The sequence below is a fragment of the Cupressus sempervirens genome, chromosome 9, assembly GCF_028749045.1.
Source record: "Cupressus sempervirens isolate cs-2001-9-10 chromosome 9, ASM2874904v1, whole genome shotgun sequence".
NCBI lineage: Eukaryota > Viridiplantae > Streptophyta > Pinopsida > Cupressales > Cupressaceae > Cupressus > Cupressus sempervirens.
The window spans coordinates 364,448,675-364,472,401 of NC_143126.1; the positions used below are offsets into that span (position 1 = coordinate 364,448,675).

Here is a 23,727-nt window from a genome sequence, read left to right on the forward strand (position 1 = left end):
CTCCCTAACTAAGAGGGAGTGTTAAGTTTGTAGTTGTAGTTAGATTGATTCGATCATGAGATACATTGTTGATGGTAAATCATCATTAGATAAATATTCTTATATATATAATATATATAAATTACATATATTATATTATATATAATAATATTTATATATATTATACATATGATTATTTTTTTAATTAATATATTAAGTCCAAGGGGTTTAGCTTAGTTGATTGAAGTAATGAGTTATCATTGTGGAGACCCTGCTTCAAATCCCAATAGGGACATCTTTGTGGAATTCTAAGTTGTAACTCTTGGTCTTCAATTAGTTGTATTTGCCTCATTGTAAAAAGGCAGATTCTAAGTTGTGACTCTTGGCCTTCCAATTCTTGTTTCTAGTGTGGTTGCTTGTATGGAGCTTGAATAAGCTTGTAAGTCTCATGTTGTTGCTCAGATGAGCACAAGATTTGTGAACATTTTCAATATATAATTAATATATTAACTAATGATGATTAACTATAGAGACATGTCTCTTCATGAGACATGTCTCCTCATATTTATGAGTCTTCAAATCTACATTTGGAAATCATCAATTATATTGGCAATGTTAGGACATTTGCAGAGAAAAACAATCCATGTTACTCAACAAGTTGTAGCAAGACTTTGGATATTAATTGAATTGTGCAGGTCCCAATACCTTTCACAAGATAGGTGGATTCATTTACAATGGCGACTTCTTCATTTGAATTCTCATCAAAACTATCTAGTTCTATGAATCTGGTTGTACGACAAGATGCTCCATTGTCAATGAAAAGTATTTCTACTGGTTATTAATTCACTTGATAATGTTGAAAAGAATACGATTCTCTCTATATCCTTGACTTCATGTTGTGAGGCTTGATTCTCGAGTCTTGACAAGCACTTTATGGTGAGATGTCCATACTTCTAACATCTATAGCATTGTACTTAGACTTGTCCTCCATTTTGAATGAGTGTTTATTGTTTGTAATGTCGCCTTTTTGGGACATTAACAATTTTGATGCTAAATTCATATAATATTAAATTTAGCTTATGAGAGTTTAAAGAAATTTATAAAATGGGTGAATTTAATATTATAAAGGGGGTTATAACGTAACAAAAGAAGAGGACGAAAGAAAGAGAAGTTGAAAACAATGAGTAACAACTTGATGCATTAAAAGAAGGAAGGGATACTCATTTGGGATATGCTTGGATTTGAGATCGATTTTCTGGTTTTTCTTTGAAGAACTTTGAGAAGCTACTAGCTTTCTCTTGTTGAAGCTTGATGATGGAAACCTTCAGGATTTTCTAGGTAGATTCGATGTAGCCCCAATTCATCATCTATGGTCGATTGACATCAAAATTCACATCTGAGACTAGATGTGCATTTTATTGTTCTTTCCAATCTGACTATGTAACTTTGTTTAAGATTGGATATTAATATCTGGTTATTGTATTGCCGATGTATAATGCAATAACATATTTTGAGGTCTTTTAATGAGCATTTACTGATCCATTGTTTGTTTTGCTGGGTTTATTTGCAAAATATATGTTTTGTTATCCTAAAATTTATTTGAAAGTAAATTTGGAGAAAATATCCACATGGAATATTTCAGTGGTATCAAAGCGATGAGTTTGCTACCCAGTGGGAACCTATACATTATAAAGGTTTTATAAAAAGGTGTCATGTTTCAGAGAGAAATTTTGAAAAAATAAATATTTTGGGTTCAAAGATGGTGAATATCAAATGCTTTATACAACCCTAGAGTAATGAACAATAACATGATTAAAATTCCAAATCAATACAAAAATACTTCTAGTTCATGGTATTTTATATGCCTTTGCCTATTTACCATTCGTGAATTTTGTGGAGCAGTGATATTGAACTAAGAGTTTATATTTTAACGAGCGGACCATATTTTAGGCACAACACTGTAAACCAGCATATGGTATTGCATCAACATGAAGGATGGGAATTTATATTCTAAAGTTTTAAAGTTTCACAAACTATTACATAATTAATGGGGAAACTAAAAGACTATCACATGAAACATATTATAAGGGCAAGATATGTTATAGTGGTGGAGTAGTGGGGCATTTTAAAACGTAATTGTTGTGTTTCTCATAGTCCATGGGCGAACTTGAAGCTTATAAAGTATTGGAGTTTTCTTTTTGGGAGAGCACAGTGATTAAATAAATTCTTCTTTTCACCATAGCAAGAACAACAAATGAGTAACAACATAGATTGTAGGGATATTTGTGTTTAGTGGAGCTTATTTTAAGATTTCCTCATGCAAAATATTTGTCATCGACTATTTTGGCCCCAAGAAATTTAATAAGCCATCACTCCATCTCAAATTTGATGGTATTGGAATTACAAATATATTTGGCATGACTTCTTTCAAACATTTTTGGTATCGTAAATGTTTGCAACTTCCTGGTACGATTGCATGGGAACATGGAATGGTATTATAGTTCGTTTGGAAAGCCATCCAAGCCTACTTCATATTTCGAGCATCCACATTGGTATCGTCGAGTTTTTTCTAACTGAATCTTTAGCCAAGAGATTGTAACGGTATTAAGAAAAGCAGTGTCTTTTCGTCCATGTTGGACTGTTATCTAAGTGCATGATTCTTTTAAGTTTGGAAACAAATGCCTTTATACAGCTTGCAGTTTCATTGTTGCATTGAGTTTGGACATAGTTAAGCAAGGAAGGGGATACTGTAAATGCAGTAATTACATAAGCTAGTTTGTTGAGGGTGGAGTGACACTTCACATTACAAGGCTCGGGAGCTCACTCTGAGAAATGTAACGTCAAAAGAAAATATATTTGGCAAACATATTTTAAGGGACTTAATCATTGTAGAAATCATCTATGCAGTCTAGAAAATGTCAGGGGTGATTATTGTGATTGAGATTGCTGGTACCAAAGTCATTTCATCTAAAGGAAATATGTTATGAATATATTGATTGCTATTGCGAAGGTGGGGGTACCTGGTTTATTTCGAGGTGTCGTGCAATTGAATCCTTCCCAAGTGGAGTTATTTTGGAAGTCAGATAAATGTCTTGGAACCGTTCCACATGTGTTTTAATCTCGCAGGATTCCTTGGGTGTCAATACTATCATTTATATGTAGTAGACATTTCATTTCCCTTTCAATAGTAGATGTTTGTTGATTAGTCCAATGATGTTTTGAAAGGAGTCGACACATTGGTCATGCTATGAGAGATTTAAGTGTCAGAGTTACCAAGAGTAATGCCAGGAAACATTAGTCCTCAGTGTAAGGCTCAATGACAATTTCATCTTGCATTCTGAGGAGTAATAAGCAGTGTTGGCACCACAATACACACATTCCATCTATGTGAATATTAGTCCTCAGTGTAAGGCTCAATGACAATTTCAGCTTGCATGTTGAGGAGTAATAAGCAGTGCTGGCACCACAATACACACATTCCATCTATGTGAACAGCATCAACGGGACCTATAAACTGAGTAAGAATTTGCCTTGGGGCAAAATTCACCCAAGATCAAGGAACTCAAACACAAACACAACAGTAGACCAGAACGAGTATGATCAGAATAACAATATGTATTTGATTCAATGTCAAAGTACACTAGGAGTGCCTATATATAAAGGCCTCTGGAATGCTTTTAGAATGCATAGGAATTAGCAACATGATAAGTCATACAACCAAGCACATGTCCACCAGGTGTGGGTTGTCCTCCATTAAGTACAGGAGTAAGTGCGATGATAAGAAGATAAGCCTACAAAGGTGTAGCACACAAAATAATGTTGTAGACACCATGTGCTAAAATAGGAGTGCAAATAACTGTGTTGTCTACATGACAACTCAGTTAATTATGCAAACTCCAGTATTGTAGACACCATGTGCTGAATTAGAGTTGCGTACTTCTGTATTGTCAACATGACAACTCATAAAAGTACGCAAACTCCTAAGTGTCTCACATAAGAAATAATAAAATAATGCATTAACCTAAGTAAACTTAAGTAAAGTGTAATAAGTAAATAATTATTTAGACCAACACTGAGGAAGAAATAAAACTTCACTTTCATAGACTCAACAGGATACAAAATTCTAGAAGCACGAGTGGTTGTGAGGTAGCGTCAACTCATCTTGGAAATCAATAGGCTACTTGTATCAAAGAGGGAGTTGTTATTGCACAACATTGAGTAGCCTCTTCAAGAGGTCAAACCATTTCAGTTAGTGGACCTTAACATTGGTGGAGCTTTCTGTATATGCAGCTGAATATCTATTCTTCGTCTGGGCATAGCTATAGGGGGGCCTAATTACATAACACTTGGCTGCTGGCTCCAACATATTCTGTAAACCTTTAGTATCAATCAAATGTTGCAATAATCAGAAATACCTTTCAGTGTTGGATTTTGCAAAAGAAATAACTATGTGTACATACCATGTGGCATGATGGAGTTGTTGCAATCGGTTAAGAGACTTAATGACAGTTTGAATATTCAGTAGAAAATGAATGATAAAGAAATTGGGAATCAGTCTGCAAATAGTCTAACAATATCTATAAATAATTGCAAGATAGAAATTTGATGCACCAGGACTACACAAATTGTTTGTTAAAATTCTTCGACATTGGGAGACTGTTGAAGACTAAAAGTTAGTGCAAAAATAAGTAATATGATGATGACCAATGAGCCCCTATGTGATAAACCACGACACGGTAATATCTAGTGTGGCACCCAAATTTTGAGAAAGAATTCCGAGAGGTATTGTAAGCATCGTCTGCTGCAAATTTTAGGACATCAGTCATATCTTGTGTTGATTTTTTTTTCTTTCCAAAAAGGTTATCTCAAGTCTAAATTTTGAGGTCTTTATTTTACACACACTACTAATATTTGATTCAATTTATTATCTGTGGGCGGGATCCATTGTGATGTTTTTATTCCAGGATATGGTATTGACTGGTGCATAGATACTTCCTTGTTGTATGTAGGGTTATCTATAACTGCATCAAAGTTGAATTGGCCCAACCAAAACTCAAAAAACTCTTAGGCAGAAATAACATAGTGTATAAAGGAAATTTGTATATTCAAGCTTGTATGCAAGTTGATACAAGCCCAATTTACAAATACAATTATCATTCGGAAATAAAGTAGCCTAGACATGGCCTCAAAGAGATTTGTAGAGAACATAAAGACAATTTACTTCTTTTCAAAATCAATAAAGAATACAAGTTAGACCTTAAATAGGAAATCAAGTATTTTAAGGCCTTATAGCATTACAAATATTCAGAGAGATCAGATTTCCGCAATCCATTAAAATTGTTTGTAATTGCTTCTGGATTAGATTGTGTTGAAATTTTTACCATCAACATTTCAAATCACACTGTGATTCATCATCAGGATGAGAGAGCAAGAGCTGCAAAAAACACAGTGAGTTGCAGATTGGGACCGACTCCATAGATATAAGGGACTACATTGAGAGAGCACACAAACCAAGGGAGGAAACCCTAAAGAACGTTAAAAAATGAAAGTAAATAAATAAAAAGACAAAATGAAAAAACAATAAGAAAATTATAAAAATAAAAGAAAAAGTAAAATAATAAATAAAGACAAAAGAAGACCATGGAGAAGACCATGCAAACCACACAAACACAAAGTCCAAGACGCAATATGTATGTATGTATGTATATGTGTGTGTGTGTGGGTACACACATAGGTATATATCTATCTAAATATATACATGTACCTATGTATATGTATATAGATAGATAGATAGATATATATGCGTATACATAAATACCTAACTATATATAAATGTATAAGAACCTATATATATATATATATATATATATATATATATATATATATATGCATTTAAAAAACCCAACAAAACTTAAGAAAAAATAAATAAATGAATAAATTACCAAATTAAAAATATTAAAATTAAAATTTAAAGTTAAAAAATTAATAATAATAGAAAAATAAATAATAAATAAATAAATGAATAATGAAAAATAAAATTTATTTATTTATTTTATTATTTATTATTTATTTATTTATTTTTAATTCTTTTTATTATTATTATTTATTTTATTTTTTATTTTTTTAAATATATATATATATATATATATATATATATATATTTATATTTTTCATATACATATATACATATACTACATATATATAGATATATATTTTATTCATTATTTTTTTTTGTTATTATTTATTTCACTATTATTATTAATTTTTTAACTTTTAAATTTTGATTGTTTTAATTTTTAATTTTCAATTTTATTTTTTCTTAGGTTTTGTTGGGTTTTTTAAATATATATATATATATATATATATATATATATATATATATATATATATATATATATATATATATATATATATATATATATATATAATTTGTTATATTTATATTTACATATTATATGTGTATGTATAATTGTTTATATATATATATATATATAGGTGTTTATACATTTATATATAGTTAGGTATTTATGTATACGCATCTATATATATACATACATAGGTACATGTGTATATATAGATAGATATATACCTATGTATATATATGTATAGATATACACATGTATATACATAGTTATATATATATATATATCCATATTGCGTCTTGGGCTCCGTGTTTGTGTGGTTTGCATGGTCTTCTCCATGGTCTTCTTTTGTCTTTATTTATTATTTTACTTTTGCTTTAATTTTTAGAATTTTCTTATTGTTTTTGTATTTTGTCCTTTTATTTATTTACTTTCATTTTTTAAAGTTCTTTAGGGTTTCCTCCCTTGGTTTGTGTGCTTTCTCTCTCCATGTAGTCCCTTATATCTTTGGAGTTAGTCCCAATCTACAACTCAGTGTGTTCTTTGCAGCTCTTGCTCTCTCATCCTGATGATGAATCACGTAGTGTGATTCGAAACGTTGATGGTAAAAAATTAAACATAATCTAATCCATATGCAATTACGAACAATTACAAATATTAGCAACTACAATAATACCACTATTGGAGACATCGTGGTAATGCTTCACAAAAAGAAAAGGTTGGCGAGAATGATAAAGCAATAACAGTAATGGTCAAATAACTATTATGCAATCACCATTTGTTTGTTAGCAATAAATAAAGGTTGCAAATAACTAATATTATGGAATTAAATAAGCTACAACGATTAAAGAGGTTTGACTAACCAATTAGTAGATACGACTGACGAAGAGATGCAATTGACAAAATAAGTGTTAAGAAATGCATGAGACATATCTGCTGGTCAAGTGATTTACCGCTTCAATCTGTAGATATAAAAGACCTTTCTCGTAATCAAGGGAGGCAATAAAAAGAGTCTCTCTCCCAATTCCAAGATAAACAGACTAATATATCAATAAGCAATTACGTACTCTTGCAAGATTAGAAAATGTTAGTGATCAATTTTTGATTCATACCATCTATATTACTCAATTAGAGCCATAACTTCCACTTCTATATAATACTTGTATCAAGCATTTCCAACCATGATAATATTTGGATTATGCTAGTAAGCCGTTGATATTGAATGTGGGTTTTTGTCATCATCTTAAATTGCATAAATCTCTCTCTCTCTCTCTCTCTCTCTCTCTCTCTCTATATATATATATATATATATATATATATATATATATGTATATATATATTGGTATTTATACTATCCTATATAGTCAATATTGCTCTATACAATATTCTAGTAGCAATCGACATTCATTCAAGCATAGCAGTAGGATAAGCTCTCTCCTTGCACTGAAACATCATTCTTGGCAAAATATCTGTGGAAGTCTAAAGAATTGAGTATTAGCAATAGATAAAATGAGTCTCTTTTAATTGAATTGACATAATTCAATCCCAAACCATATAGGACTAGATTGGGGAAAATGATACTATTATGAACGACATTGTCCCATAATTATAAAGAGATGCAATCTTTACAAGTTGGACTATAAGATCATTGATCCCTTACAAGTGTCATCAAGAAATAGAAAGAAAAGAAGATATAAAATAGATTACTTTTCAATTCCTTGTGTGGAAATAAGGCAAAGATCACACCTCTGAAGGTCTGCGAGGGTTAAAGTCTCTCCCAAGGATTGTAAGGATGGATATGTCTTAAGTAGGTATCTATAAGGCTTGGGAAGAGATAAAGTCTCTTCTAACAATTATAAGGATGGATATGCCTTGATTGGGTATCCATAATGCATGAGAAGAGATAAAGTCTCTCCTAAGATGGATACGCCTTGAGTGAGTATCCATAAGGCCTTGGAAGAGACAAAATCTCTCCCAAGGATTAAAAGGATGGATACACTAAAGTATAAGGGTATCCATAGGGTCTAGGAAGAGATAAAGTCTTTCCCAAGGATTATAGGGATGGATACACCAAAGTATTACGGTTTTCAAATTTGATAAGTTTATATTTGCAAATATATTGGAGCTCTAACCTCAAGGGAAATTACCATTTGAGGGTCATTGGATTGGATATCAAAGATACCACTCATAACAAAAGGTTTGCATTGCTTGAGGACAAACAAAGTTTGGGAAGGTGAAATATCTCCAATAGATATTTACCCGTTTTCTTCCTCAAAATAATATGCAGAACTTAAACATACGAGGTTGCATTATAAGCCAATGATATAAAACCGGTAGATTCTCATAAAATATCTTAAAACATGTTATTGCATTATATAACAGCAATACAATGACTATTATTCAAAGTCCAATTTTAAACACAATTTTACAGTCGGATTGGAATATTAAGAAAAGAACCTATAAGCACATGCGAAACACTTGAAGTGGCATCTCCACAGACAAAGGTTTTACGTCCACTGTCTCCCGACACAAAGGTTTTCGTCCTCCTGCTGGATGAAAGCTAAAGCTTTCCGAATAATCCTTGCAAGAGAGAAACTGTAATCTGAATCACAAACCAAGCAGGCCGAATGAATGAGTCTATCTCCTTTTTAATCACCAAAGTTGTGACTCTTCGACGCCCTTCTTGTCTTTTTGTCTTATCTCTCCTTGTCACTTTTAGCCCACATTATAATACTAAATTGACCTTTTATAATTTTAATCCATGCTTCCATAGTCACTTTTAATATTATACGACTATGTCTTTAAATTTTCTAATGCCCCATAAGGCTTGGGAAGAGATAAAGTCTCTTCTAACGATTATAAGGATGGATATGCCTTGATTGGGTATCCATATCGCCTTAGAAGAGATAAAGTCTCTCTTAAGATGCATATGCCTTGAGTGGGTATCTGTAAGGCCTTGGAAGAGACAAAATCTCTCCCAAGGATTAAAAGGATAGATACACAAAAGTATAAGTGTATCCATAAGGTCTAGGAAGAGATAAAGTCTTTCCCAAGGATTATAGGGATGGATACACCGAAGTATTGTGATCTTCAAATTTGATAAGTTTATATTTGCAAATATATTGGAGTTCTAAGCTTAAGGGAAATGACCATTTGAGGGTCGTTGGATTGGATATCAGAGACACCACTCATAACAAAAGGTTTGCATTGCTTGAGGACAAACAAATTTTCAGAAGGGCAGACTATGATGCCCCGTTTGAAATAAGGTTTAATAATAAATAATAATAAAATAGTTAAATTCAGGCAAGAGCCTACAACGCATCGGTAAATTGCAAACCTCTCATTGAAGAAGTCTTGAGTTCAAATCTACTCGAAATTAACACACAACAATAATTAATCTTAACAATAATAATAAATAATCTAGGCTTCAATCAATTACCTATAAAAAATAAAATAAAATAGTTAAATTCAATTAGATAACTAATAATTTTCAAATTTAAAACAAATAATAAAATTAATTAAATAAATAATAATATAATAATAAAACGCACATTATTATAACTATAAATAAGTTGATAAGTTTTAATAATATATAATACTTAAATAGTTAAATTCAATTAAATAACTAATAACTTTCAAATATAAAACAAATAATTAAAATTAAATAATAGAATTAATTAAATAAATAAAGAATAATATAATAATATGGCACACATCATTATAACTATAATTAAGTTGATAAAATAAAATTAATTATATACATAGTAACACTAATATTAAATTATAATGAAGATTGAAATATAAGGATGCATATGCCAAATTATAAGGTACCCATAAGGCCTTAGGATGAGAAAGACATAATGAGATGGTGACATAGCTTGAGGATCGTTCTAGAGTAGTCATAAGGTAACTAGAGCCGTAGGAGATCCTTTCCAAAGAGCTTAGAACCTGATTATCATCATGGAACAAGAAAAACACTTGCAAGAGACAGAGGAAAATCATACAATATATTAAGATAAGTTCCATCTTAGTATTTCAAACTAAGTATTATGATCTTCAAATTTTATAAGTTTATATTTGTAAATATATTGCAATTCTATCTTCAAGTTGAAATTACCATTTCAAGGTCATTGGATTGGATATAGGAGACACCATTCACACTAAAAGGTTTGCATTGCTTGAGCACAAACAATTTTGGGGAAGGGCGGACAATGATGTCTTCATCTGTAATAGGCTTTAATAATAAATAATAATTAAATAGTTAAGGTCAATTAGATAAATAATAACATTCAAATTTTAAAGAAATAAAAAAACTAAATAAATAAATAATAATATAATGATTTTAATTTATAATAAATCACACATTATCATAAGTATAATTATGTTGACAAAATTAAATATTATATATATAGTAATTCTAATATTAAATTATAATGGAGACAAATAAAAAACAAAGCAATAAATAATAATAATAAATATATATTAGCTTTTTCCATAGATATATCCAATATACTTTTGTCTCTTTGATACTTCACTGGAATTTAATAGTCATTGACGGAATCAGTTGATACAAGCCTAGTGTACAAATACAATTATCATTTGGAAATAGAGTACCCTAGGTATAGCCGCAAAGACATCTACAAAGAACATAAATACAATTTACTTCCTATCGAAATAAAAAACAATAGAAGTTCAACCATAATCAGAAAATTGACTATTTTAAGGCCTGATAGCATTACATATATTGGTAACTACAATAATACCAAAAGTGGAGACATTGTGGTAATGCTCCACGAAAAACAAAGGTCGGCGAGATTGATAAAATAATAACAATAATGGTCGAATGACTATTAGGTGATCACGATTTGTTAGTCAGCAATAAATAAACAATGTTGCAAATAATCAATATTATGAAAATAAATAAGCTACAACAGTTAAAGAGGTCTGACTAATCAATTAACAGATAGGACTACTGAAGAGATACAATTTACAAAATAAATGATAAGAATGGCATGGAACATATTTGTTTGTCAAGTGGCTTATCTCTTCAGATTATAGATATAAAAGACGTTTCCAATGATTAAGGGAGGCAATACAAAGAAGACTATCTCTCCCTATTCCAGGATAAACTAGTATATCACTGTGCAATCAGGTAATCTTTCAAGACTACCACATGTTAATGATCAATATTTAACATTCATACCTTGTACATTGCTCAATTAGAGCCATGCCTTCAACTTCTATATGCAACCCTTGTATTAAGCATTTCCTGTCGATGATAATAATTGGGTTATGCCACTAAGCCATTGATATTGAAAGTGGGTTTTGGTCATCATTTTAAAATGCATAAGTCTCCCTCACTATATATATATATATATATATATATATATATAAAATGTTGCTATTTATACTATTTTGTATAATTGATATTGCTCTATCAAATATCCTAATAGTAATCAAGAATCATTCTTACATAGCAGCAAGATAAGTTCTCTTTGCATTGAAACATCATTATTGCAGAATATTGTTACTTCAAATTTGTGGCAAACTAAAGAATTGAGTATAAGTAATAGATAAAAATAAGTCACTTGTAATAAAATTTCAAGAAAATCAGTACCAAACCTTATACGAATGGTCTGGGGACATTACAATTACATGTTAAACAATAGTGAGGATATATTTTAACTGTCATCAGTAACATATATACTTTCTCATGTATGATTATGTGGATATATATTTTTCCAATTTTGTCTCTGTAGAGACCTACTTACCAAAGTTGTGCTATTGGATTGACATAACTTGAGAAAGATGGGGACATCATAATTAGGGTTGAGGGACATGACAATGGTTCAAGGTAAAGAATTGGATCAATACATTAAACATATGCATGCATCAATAAGGTAAACTGACCTTGATGCTGCTGTTGGCTTAAATTTCATTTCTTGAGAATTTAAATATTTAACTATTGAATTTGTTTTCCCTTTTAAATATGTAAACTCTATCTTTTTAAAAAACTTTTCCAGCAACTTAAACTAATTATTTAATTAATTTCTATAATTTTGAGAAGTACAATGTCTTTGCTATGTTGCGACATCCAAATGTTGGTTGGTGATATTTTTGCACCATCATTGAAGACCACGATAACGTGTGGCGGGTTTTATATGTTTTCAAAAGTAAACTTGTTTTAGAAAGTAGCACTATCAATTAATGCCTAATAAGTGGGAACACAACTTTTTCACAACCCATTTGTATATTTGCCTCTTTTCAGAGGAAATTTTGGATTTGTAGGAGATAATAATGGCACAAACCTTCAAATATTCCACTGTGGTGTGTATCAAGCTAATATAAATGTTAATTGTTGTAACTCGAGCAAGTTCATGTTCAAACCTTCTTGTTTTTTACTAGGTTCTAATTGCACTTCTACAAAATGATTATGGAAGAACGCATAGAATCTAGGAATGTGAATTTAGTACCAGATCACTATTTGCTAAAATGCATTGAAAGTACATATGGGTCAAGGGTCTTAGTTTTCTCTAGTGTGAAGTTGTATTAGTTTGTAGTAGTACTTTGTTGCAATCAAGATAAGATAAATTTATTAATGTCCAATGAAAGACCACAAAGGGTCAAAGTGACTGCCAAGTACACAAGGAGCTAACCCATAGTTGGGATGCCAAATGGTGTTTAAGGAAGAAAACAACAACAAAAACAAAAGAAGTGTGAAAACCCCGGAGGAAAAAGAGAACCCTCCCAAACACATGCCATGAAGAACTTTTGAACATAAGGATATTTTGTCATGCATTTTGTCACCACAAAATGCAAGTAATAGTATGAAACTTTTACAACTTAGTTTCGCATTTCTTTGAATTAGTTCATTATTAAATTGGTCAATATTGATCAACCAATCAATTCCAATTGATATAATGAATCTTTTTACTGAAGGCTTTTGTCAAGTCTTTCTAGTTTTTCCATTTGTTGAATCCTATGCTTGATTTTGGAAGCCTTCAACGTCCTTTTGTTCTTTTTTGAGTGTGTTTGTTGGCTTTTGGTCCTTTGGTTTTGCTCAAGTCTGGTTTTGGTTTCCTTTCATTTCGCTCTATCTTAGGGCTTAATCGAAGTTGGCAATCAAAAGATATTACTATTTTAGTGCTCAAAAAGTGGACTTTCCAAGTGCAACTACACAAATTAAAATATCATGTTATATTTTGAAGTTGACATCCACTTTTCGAAAAATATTATGTTATGTTTTTAAGTTACTTTATCAGTTTAATTTTTCACTTAAAGTAACTAAGGAACACTTTATGTTATATTTTTAAGTTGAGTTGCTTTTAAATTTTTTCACCTAAGTGACTATATTAACTATATAGTTTGATTTATTTTTGAATTTTAATTTAAACATCTTTTATGTATATAGTGTAAATATTATTTATGACCCATTTAAGTAATATTTCATCAAAAATTAAATTGACATGTGCTTAATTCATTACTTAAGTTGTGAATAACATGTCTACAAGCACATTTACATGAAAATATGTGTTTGCCTCTAGAAACCACGATTTTGAACAAAAAGGCAATTTGAAAACACATAAAACATGTACATACATGTGTTTTAAAATATGCAATTACTCTCCAAGAGTGAGTCATGCATATTTAAGTGTTTTCCAAAAATATACTTTTCATGAGTAAACCATATTTAAGGTCATTTTAGAACATATTATTAAATATGTAATGCACCTCAAAAAGTGTGATTTTGTACTTGGTCTTCTATTTCATGTGTTTTGAAATATGTAATGCACCCTAAAAGGTGTGATTTTGCACTTGGACTCTATGACATGTTTTTAAAACATGCACACGTACTCAAAAAGTGCAATTTGAATAAGGAGACTCTATTACATGTTTTTAAAACATGCAATCTCTTCCCAAAGGTGCGATTTGTCTTTGATAAATGTAATGCCCCCATAGAACCCGAAATTGAAGATTCAAGGGCAGAAAACTTGATGTTCTCCTCCTCCAAGAACACGTTTTTTATCAAAAATTCTTAGATCTGCCCATATAATGGCTTGAAATCCATCACCGGGGGGGGGGGAGGGCGGGTTGTCTTTGACTTCTAATGCATATATATGCATTTGGGGGTCACGATTTTTCATAGCCAAGACAAAAATGACTCAGATTTTTGCATTTTTCAGCCACATTCCAGTGAAAAACGCCCAGATTTGGGGCAATTTTGATCATGTTTTGGCTCAAATAGAAGTTGTTTTGAGGTTTTGATCGATATATTTGCTATTAAAGAACATGTTTTCATATCTAGATGTCAACAATGCTTCATTTCATGCCTTCTATGAATCACGTTTTTGCTAAAAACCCCCAGAAAATTGGGTTTTTAATCCACTTTTATGAATTTTAGAGCCACGTTTTTGCATTTGGGGAAGTGGTTTTTTCATTAACAAGTCAAAAACGACTGATATATATGCAGTTGTGAGCAACATTTTTGAAAAAATGACCCAGATTTTTGCATGAAAAGGACACAGTTTTGTTAAAAACACCAAAAAAATGGCATTTTCAGCCCATACGTTTGGACCATTTGGGGTCGTTTTGAGTTTTAATGTGCATTGTTGCCTTTGGAGACCACGTTTTTGGCATTCTCATGTTGAATTTGACCCTTCATTACTCATTAATATTTGTTGAATGCAAGTATTGAAGAAGTCAGATTATTGTTTGAGAATCCAGATTTGGAGGAGAATTGATCTTCAAAGTTTATGGTTCTTGCTATTTTGGCTCTTTGATCTCCAAGTAAGTGGACATTTTCAAACTTTCTCACCAATATATGCTTATCTTGCAAATTCCATGCATATTTTAGCTTGACGTTGAACACTTGTCCATATAGATGTCATGAAAAGTGCATTTTTTGTTTAAAAATGATGAAAATACTCATTTTTATACTTTTGGTTTTTTCCCAAAATCTAAGTTCGAATTTGTATTTGATAGCAATTTTCTTGTTTACATTTTTGAGTCTAAGACAAAAGGTATGTGTTTGTTTTGTGCTTGTTTTCATTGTTTGTTTGCTTGCTTTCTTGTTTTTCTTCTTTTGGAAGAAGTTGCAAGTTGTTTCCCAAGTACTTGAGCATGTTTCACTTCACTCCATTCCATGTCCATCATTACATACCATAGCACATTGCATCTCATTCTCCACATGCGATTAGATGTAATCTCACCCTCCATCCACATTTACATGCAATCTCATCCTTTGTTCCCATTTACAGGCATTTTCATTTTACGAACGTTCATTTTACGTGTAACGACATCCAAAGAACCTATTTTTGACTAAAGGTCACACTTTTAAACTCAAAAGTTATCATTTGCATGCATTCCCATGCGCCTAGCCTTCATTCCTCAAGGCATCTTTATAAGGACTCATTCTTTTCACATACGCATTTACATGCCATCCATCTGCCTAAGTTCCATTTTAGCCCTTTGCATGTAATTTCCATATCACGCTCAATTCGTTGCATATGTTCTATGAGTATCTAATCAATACTCCGCATATACTGCTCCTTAGAGATTCATGGTGCCAATATTCTCGTGGAGTCACAATCCATATCTTCCAATGATTGATTGAATCCCATTGAAACTTTCATGTTGCAGCAAGTCAAGATATGCCAAAATTTCTATAAAGAATGAAGACATCGAGTAAAGAAGGCATGCTTCGAATCAAACAAGCGTTAATTCATTCAGTCTTCATTTTCCCAATAGTTGTCCACGAACCTGAGTACGTGTGGTAATGTGACATGCACTTTGCTTCAAAAAAAAGAAAAAAGTTAAGGGTGTTGGTGGAAAGTTGTTCCAAGTTTACATCCAGACACTGTGGAGAAGGTCTTCAAAGTGTTAGAGAGTCCAGTTTGTGCTGATCTACAAAGGAGAATTCATGACAACTCGAATGAGAAAAAGCTTGATCACATCAAGTTTTCAAATGGCAACGAACAATTCATCTAAAAGAGTCACAGGCAGTCAAAAGACACAACACCATGATTATCAAGGTGAATGCAGTGGCATGAAATACGAGAACTCCCGATCCTATGATCATCTGGGATAGCATTGCCAAGTACAAGACCCTTCATAACAATTCCTAGGATTGTTTCAGTTCTCTTCCATCTTCTTGCTTCTTTAGTTTTAATGTTTGTAGATTGGAGAGGATGTATTGCATGAAATTGTGTAGTTACATGTAATACGATTTACATGTGTAATGACATGTAATCCAAAAATTTCTCTTGTTAGTTAGACCGAGTCAAAGTTGGTTGAGTTGCTCCCACTTTTTCCACTTTTTTCTCAACTCCTTTGACTATATAAAGGAGTGTCCTCTCATTGTAAAAGTCATCTTTTGCTGTATGCAAGAAAGCTCTACCACACTTGTGTAAGCATAACTTTGATCGTGCAGTATGAATCTAGGACAAAAGTGAATAAAAGAAGCAATCGGAGCTAAGGCTTTGACTGAAAGCAATTGTGATAGAGCAAATTAGAAGCTTTGACTGTAATTTATGCATATTGTCTTTGATTCATGTTTTTATTATGTGTTCAATAATAAGAGCATAGTGAGTTAAGAAGCAATCGGAGTTGAAGCTTTGACTGGGAGCAGTTGTGGTAATATATAGACTAGGAGCTTTGACTGTAGCTTTTGTTACCATCTCAAATTCACAAAAAATAGTTAAAATTTCCCTACTTCTAGAAGTCTTTGTGCCATCATAGTAATGATTTTTCTTATAAATTAGATTAAAAGAGGACCTAGAGCCAAACTGGTACGCTTTCAGCTAGCGTTTGAGTTAGTGTTAGTTTATAGGTATCACCATTTCCGGCTACTAGATAGAAGTGTAGTTAGAGATTTTATCTTGCTCGTTAATTGCTCTGTGGATAAGTGGTTTCTTTCTTGAAAGTTAAGAGGAAAGAATATCGGTAACACCCCTCACAAATCTCTCAACTTCTTGCTTACCTTAAGTTGATCCAAGGAACGGTGAGATGGGGGAGCCTTCCCTTAATGTAGGAGAGACTTTGTCTCACACGTTGTGGCTGGTCTACCTATTTTTTGACTAGGTTTTCACAAAACTATTAGTTGCAAAATATCCACCCAATAGGATAATCAACAGGACCAATAAGAGGCCTGGGCTGCCTCAGAGTGATACTGGGAGAAGAAGGCTACTACAGATAGGACCTCACACATCTAGAAAAAGGAGTGGTACCAAATGTCCACTTCGTACTGCACACTAAATGAAGCCCTATGAAGAAGGAAGTAATAAACTGATGTAATGAGCCCTGCTAGCTCCCTCAGGGAATGTGCTAAAGAATTTTGTTCTGCCTTTTCATTTTGGAAGTTTTTGCAATATTTTTTGGGATTTTAACTGTATATGCTTTTTGTAATTTTCAGAATATCTATAAATTCTTGAGAAACAAATACAATTAGTGCAGGCAATTATTGAAAGCTACTATAGCTTGCCAGCACAATGTTCAATTACAAATTTTGACGAATGCAATTAATACAGTCATAAACTTTAAAATGTAGCAATTAACTAAAGAATCTGAAATGTTTTTGGCGTTAGATAAGTTGCAGCAGAAATAGAAGAATTCCCGCATCACATATAAGGATTTCAGACCTATACTCCAAACACTGCTATGGGAGATGACGCCAAGCAAGAGTGGCCTGTCTGTAGCAAATACTGTTTCCCAAGAAATGTTTAGTGCAGGTACAAACAAACCCACACCAATGTATGTATTCAATCGCTGCTTCAACCAGTAGATCGCAGCTTGTTTAGGTGTCTCTCAGTGACTCCCTTCAGCCCAAAATTTACAGATAATTATCCTTAGAAGAACCCATCCTGATCAATTCTCAATTGCAGCAACTTAAATGAAGAGACTCATACAATACCTTCAAATTCAGATTGATAATAAGCAGACCAGAATTAGAAGTTTGGTATACCTCAGCACCAATCAATCTCATACACCTTCACCAGTAAACATAATTCACTGGATCAATTACCAACTCAAAGTGCAAAGGAGGAACTCAGATTTCCTCAAACCCCATGTCCAACGGACCAAACCATTAGAGAGAAACTCTAAAAAAGTAAAAAGCAATCAAAGAATGAATTGCTTTCTCAGAAAGCATTGCTTTTATAACATTTCAATCTAAAAAATTTCTCCTTCACACCTTTCATTTGAAAGGCTTCATGCTGACACTTCTCATTTAAAAGGCTTAATGCTCACACTTTTCACTTTTTATGATTTTTGCATTTGGAAGCATATTCAATGTTTGAATATAATAACTCCTTTATAATTCAATGGCTAGAGGCTTCTTGTGCACAGTTTTCACTAAAGAGGCTTCTTCAACACAATATCAAATTAGAACATGAAGCTTATAAAGTCATTTATTAAGTCAGACTTAATAAATAACTTTCAATATGCAATTCGTTATTAAAGCCCAATAAAATATTGACGGAGTCTGGACTGAGGGTGTCACAATTGCACTGCCAAAAATGGAAACCTTGCTCACCCAACTTACTATAAATAGAAATTCACACAAACTGAGACACTCAAATCTGCATGTCAGATCATGAGGGTCGCAATGATGAACTGACATGCCCATGCTTCTAGCCCCTGCTGACAAGGCGGAGGCATTGTGGGACACTGGTGCTAGATTAGATTTTTATACAATAGGCTCAAGTTCAATTAAATTTTTAATTTCAAACATGGCATAATTGTCTTTCAAATGAGTATTTGAAACCAGTACTAGGTCTTGATAAGATCCATTAATATCATTCTATGTTTTGGTCACAAGTTGTTTATCCAATGAAGTGGTAAGAAGAGAACATTTTGTTGGATTTGGTCTGCACTTTTGAGCATAGAGCCATGTTCTTGATGATCTAAAACCCTGGTATAATTTTAAGTAAAACAAATAGTCCCTCCATGCAGTTTATTGTACCATTCAGTTATGTATAAAATTTGAGAAGGCAACAATATGGGCATTCAATAGACTAATTTGCCAGGTGAAAAACAGATGACAAAAAATGTGAATTTTAATAATTATTTCAGATCTCTGTCATTATTAAGTATTTATTAAAATATTGTTTGCTTTTGGGAAAGTAAGATAGTTTTCTTAAAATTTGGTAAAAAATTGTTTGCTTTCTGTTAAATATAATGTCTTCCACTGAAAACTTTTATTTAATCCAGGTTTGTGTCATCAAACCTTACTATCGCAAAAGGGAAAACCAAAAGATTCTAGACAAGCGACAGAAGACTTTGTCTCAGGTTTGTAAATATACTATCCATATCTTTATTCAGTGGATTTTATGCAATTTGTTGATATTTGTATGCTAAATGCTTCAAATTTGCTCTTTTGATGTGTAATTTTTAGTTGAAACAATTTGAAAAGTTTCTTTTTCTTATAAATGTGCCACTCAGCATTAGAAACAGTAAGGATTTTGTTTGATTGATTGTTTTAAACTTTAATGTCATTATATACAAGCCAAAGGAAAATAACTCATTCTACATTTTCTTGATGCATGCCACCATAAGAATCCTTATGGTGCTATTGCGAACAAAGTCATATTTGGCTTGAAAGAAGTAATTGATGTCTGCACTAATTATTTTTCTCAAATTATAATTGGGTTGTGAAAAAAGATTCTTAATTTAAATGAGTGATGTTTTATGTAGCCAATTGTTTTATGTAGACTCGTTGATTTTCAGTACACCTAATTAAGTTTTAGATTGTAGGTACTTGAGGCAAGAGCAGCAGCAAGCAATGCCCAGACACTTCTCCAGAATGTTGCTAATAGAAAACAAAAGAAGCAGGCTGAGAGAGGAGGATTAGTAATTACAAAAGCTGTGTATGGGAATCTCAAAGGACATAGTGAAAAGGAAGAGGAAACAACACTGGGCATTGATGATGAACTACCATTGCCAATACTAGATGTTACAATACCATTGAACTTTTTGGTGGATGATTCGGGCCAGCTTAAGGTACATCTGCTTTGTTTGCCCTATCTTAGGTAGTTTCCTGCCCATTTGCTTAAGCATTCTTGTTGTGTCGTATTGTGTGAGTTTTGGTGTTTTGAGTATTTTGGTTTGTTGTCTATTGGTGCATCCTAATGTATCTTTGCTGAGCGCAAGTTCTTTCGTGCTGAAATTTTATTGTTGATCCTTTATGTAACTTGTTTTCTGCAAGCATACTTTGCAGTACCCAAGCAAAGTTAGATGTTAGGTAGTTGGTCATTTCACTAAAATGCTTAGTTATAACAGTTGAAGAAGTATATATAACATCTCGGTTTCAACTGATGCTTCACCTTCCTCCTACATATATTAATGTACATAACCAAACTTTATTGGCTAGACAGGAGTAAGCAGGCATAGCTAGCGTACATTTCTTCTTAGAGATAATATATAGAACTAGAAAAATGAACTTTGTTGTTATAACTCTGTATGTTGTTAATGCCTTGTCTACTTTTCTTTTTCAATTGCACTCTATATGTTTCTAACCACAATTATTAATTGAACTGTTTCTGCATAGAACCTTATCGAATCCATCTTTTTGGGTTGCTCATTGCATTATATCTTGGAGCCTAAATTAGGTATATGAGCATAATTCACTTCATATCATTTCTGAGTTACGTTGTAGTGATAAATATATTAGGGTTTGTCACTCACGAGTCCATGACGCTGTCATACTTTCCTAATGTCCTCAGATGGCAGACAAATTTTTAGTGATGCCAACCCCAAAGGTGTTCCGAAACATGACAAAAGATGATGGGTTGCAAAGACGATAGAAAGAATTGGAGGAATGCCATGCACATAATGCTGTGAAAAATACAAAAGAGAATGATTAGCAAGATGTTCTTCCTTGTTAAAGAGTTACAAAGGCTTTATCCATGAAGGATAAGAGTGACAACTATTAAAGAAGAGGAGAAAATCTTAACTAAAAGAATAAAAGAAAATTCCTAAAGCATGCCCTAAAGACTTAATTTACTATTATAAAAGAAATGTTAAAATACTACTTTAAACTATAATGTCCCCAATTTAGCAGTTAAAGAGTTACAAAGGCTTTATCCATGAAGGATAAGAGTGACAACTATTAAAGAAGAGGAGAAAATCTTAACTAAAAGAATAAAAGAAAATTCCTAAAGCATGCCCTAAAGACTTAATTTACTATTATAAAGGAAATGTTAAAATACTACTTTAAACTATAATGTCCCCAATTTAGCAAATTCCAATAGCTTGTCGATGTCAATTCATCATCGCGACCCTTGTGAGATGACAAGGTGTTTTGAGGGTCTCAATTGAAAGACTTGCTATTTATAGGAAATCAGTTCAGGCACAGTTTCAATTTTTAGCAGTGTAGTTGAGGTACTTGATGACTTGGCTTTCTCGGTGGTTGATTAAGCTTCATTTAATTAAGTAATATTTAATGAATAACTTAGCTGACTTTATTATAATTCAATGGTGTGTTGAAGACTTGTTAGTGAAAACTGTGAAGGTAGAGTTCCATTTTGTGTAATAAAAATGACTTCGTGAGTAAAATCGATCCATCTCTTGATTTATCCTTTCATGAATTTTGTGAGTTTCTTGAAGGGGTTTGAGAGGACTGATTCCTCCATTTTGCTTGGCATTTTGAGCTGGTAAAAGAACCAGTGAATTGTGTTTAAATTCTGATTCTAATTAATCACCAAATTGATGCTGTTGTATATCAATTTGGAATTCACATGATCTGAAATTGGCATCCAAGGGAAGAGGGTTATATTTGCTGCTGAAGCTGAGGATTGTTGGAGATATTTGCTATATTGCTGGGTGTTCAACAATACTGATTTATAGTTGTTTTTCATAGCTGCCGAGAGACAGATTTGAGTCTGCAATCATCTCTGTTGGGCAGCGTTTATGCTCATGACTGGAGCAATCTGATTTGGAGTGGTCCTCGATTGCTTATACTTGGATCATTAACACCACAAAGGGGCATTTACGAGACCTGCATTTGGTGTTCAACAATACTGATTTATAGATTTTTTTCATAGCTGCTGCAATCATCTCTGTTGGGCAGCGTTTATGCTCGCAGCTGGAGAGCTATCTATATTTGGAGTGGTCCTCGATTGCTTATACTTGGATCATTAATGCCACAGAAGGACGTGTATGAGACCTGCGTTTGGTGATTCGAAGGAAGCATACACTCTATTACTGGATGTGGTCTATATACAGACTGAAATCTATTATCTTTGGCATGGAAATTCTTTCTATTCTGCTGAAACGAGATACAACATTCATAGGTTCTTTTTTCTGGTTGTTCATCCTTAAGTTATTGTTTGCAAGAATTGCAAATACTATAATTGCAATTCATAGATTTTGAGCTGGCAATATTAGTAATTTGATTTTCAATTTATTCGTATGTGCATTTTTTCTATATTCTGAAAAACACCAAAAAAAAAATTAAAAAAAAAAAAAAAAAAACATATATCCAAAAAATAAGATAAAAATTACAAACTTTCAAAACTCTTCAGCATAATTCTACAGTGATCCAGCAGGGCTCTTACATAAACACATCAAGAGTACATATTGTTGACCGATTCTTGGTACTCTTGAGGTAGGTCTTGATACTTTCCAACTCATAGCACTGTTTGGAGGTCACACCATCATACAAAGTACAAGTCAATCTAGATATCTCCATGTTTTAAGGTAAGCTAGATATGAATGTTTTAGATAACTAGCTTAACTTGATCTTTTCATGCTATGCAATTAAGAATTTCTCTAACAAATAAAATATTATGTTTTCTCTTCTGAAAGATTTTTTCAATGAAAAAATGGTGGAGAAAGTACTACACAAAACATGAGGATAACCTGGACATGCTTGTAAATATGTAGAATAGTTTCATAGTCAGCGGTTCTTGAAGTTACTTTTTATTTAATTGTAAACTATGATGACTAGTAAACCAAGTTCTCTTAGCTACATTAGGCTTGAGATCAATTGGAGTACGAATACATCAATGTTTTTCATACTTAGGTGTCAAAATTGGGTATTAAAATATTCAAATAAAAACCCTGTTTTGAATTATAGGTTAGGCTTGATACCACTGTTAGTAAATTTTTACTCGTTCAAATTTTGTCCTAATGAATCACAAAGGTTTTCACAATTGCATGAGCATTTTACATTATTATTCAGTTCATGCATATGGAGATCATGTTCATTATGTGCCAAAAGAATAGACAATATCCTTGTTTTATTCATCATAACAATACAATTGATATTTACAATCATTGAACAATGAAATGATTTAAAAGCTGAAAGTAAAATGTCTCTCACACAATTGACTGTGAGAGTAGCCCCTAAACTATTGCTACATGTTCCTACTCTTTAAAAATGAATAACATG

General features: G+C 32.2%; 1 protein-coding gene across 5 annotated transcripts in view; it reads left to right on the plus strand.

Moving 5' to 3' along the window:
• The window catches only part of OWL1 (DNAJ heat shock N-terminal domain-containing protein), a 267,015-nt gene that overhangs the window by 233,655 nt on the left and 9,633 nt on the right, over window positions 1-23,727 (plus strand). For all 5 annotated transcript variants that reach the window (XR_016356106.1, XM_089800118.1, XM_089800116.1 and 2 more), the window contains 2 exons: window positions 19,548-19,625; window positions 20,091-20,336. Coding sequence is in view for 4 of the 5 variants with exons in the window: in XM_089800118.1 (XP_089656244.1) it covers window positions 19,548-19,625; window positions 20,091-20,336 (324 nt within the window). In the remaining variant the exon portion in view is untranslated. The remainder of the gene's footprint in view (window positions 1-19,547; window positions 19,626-20,090; window positions 20,337-23,727) is intronic.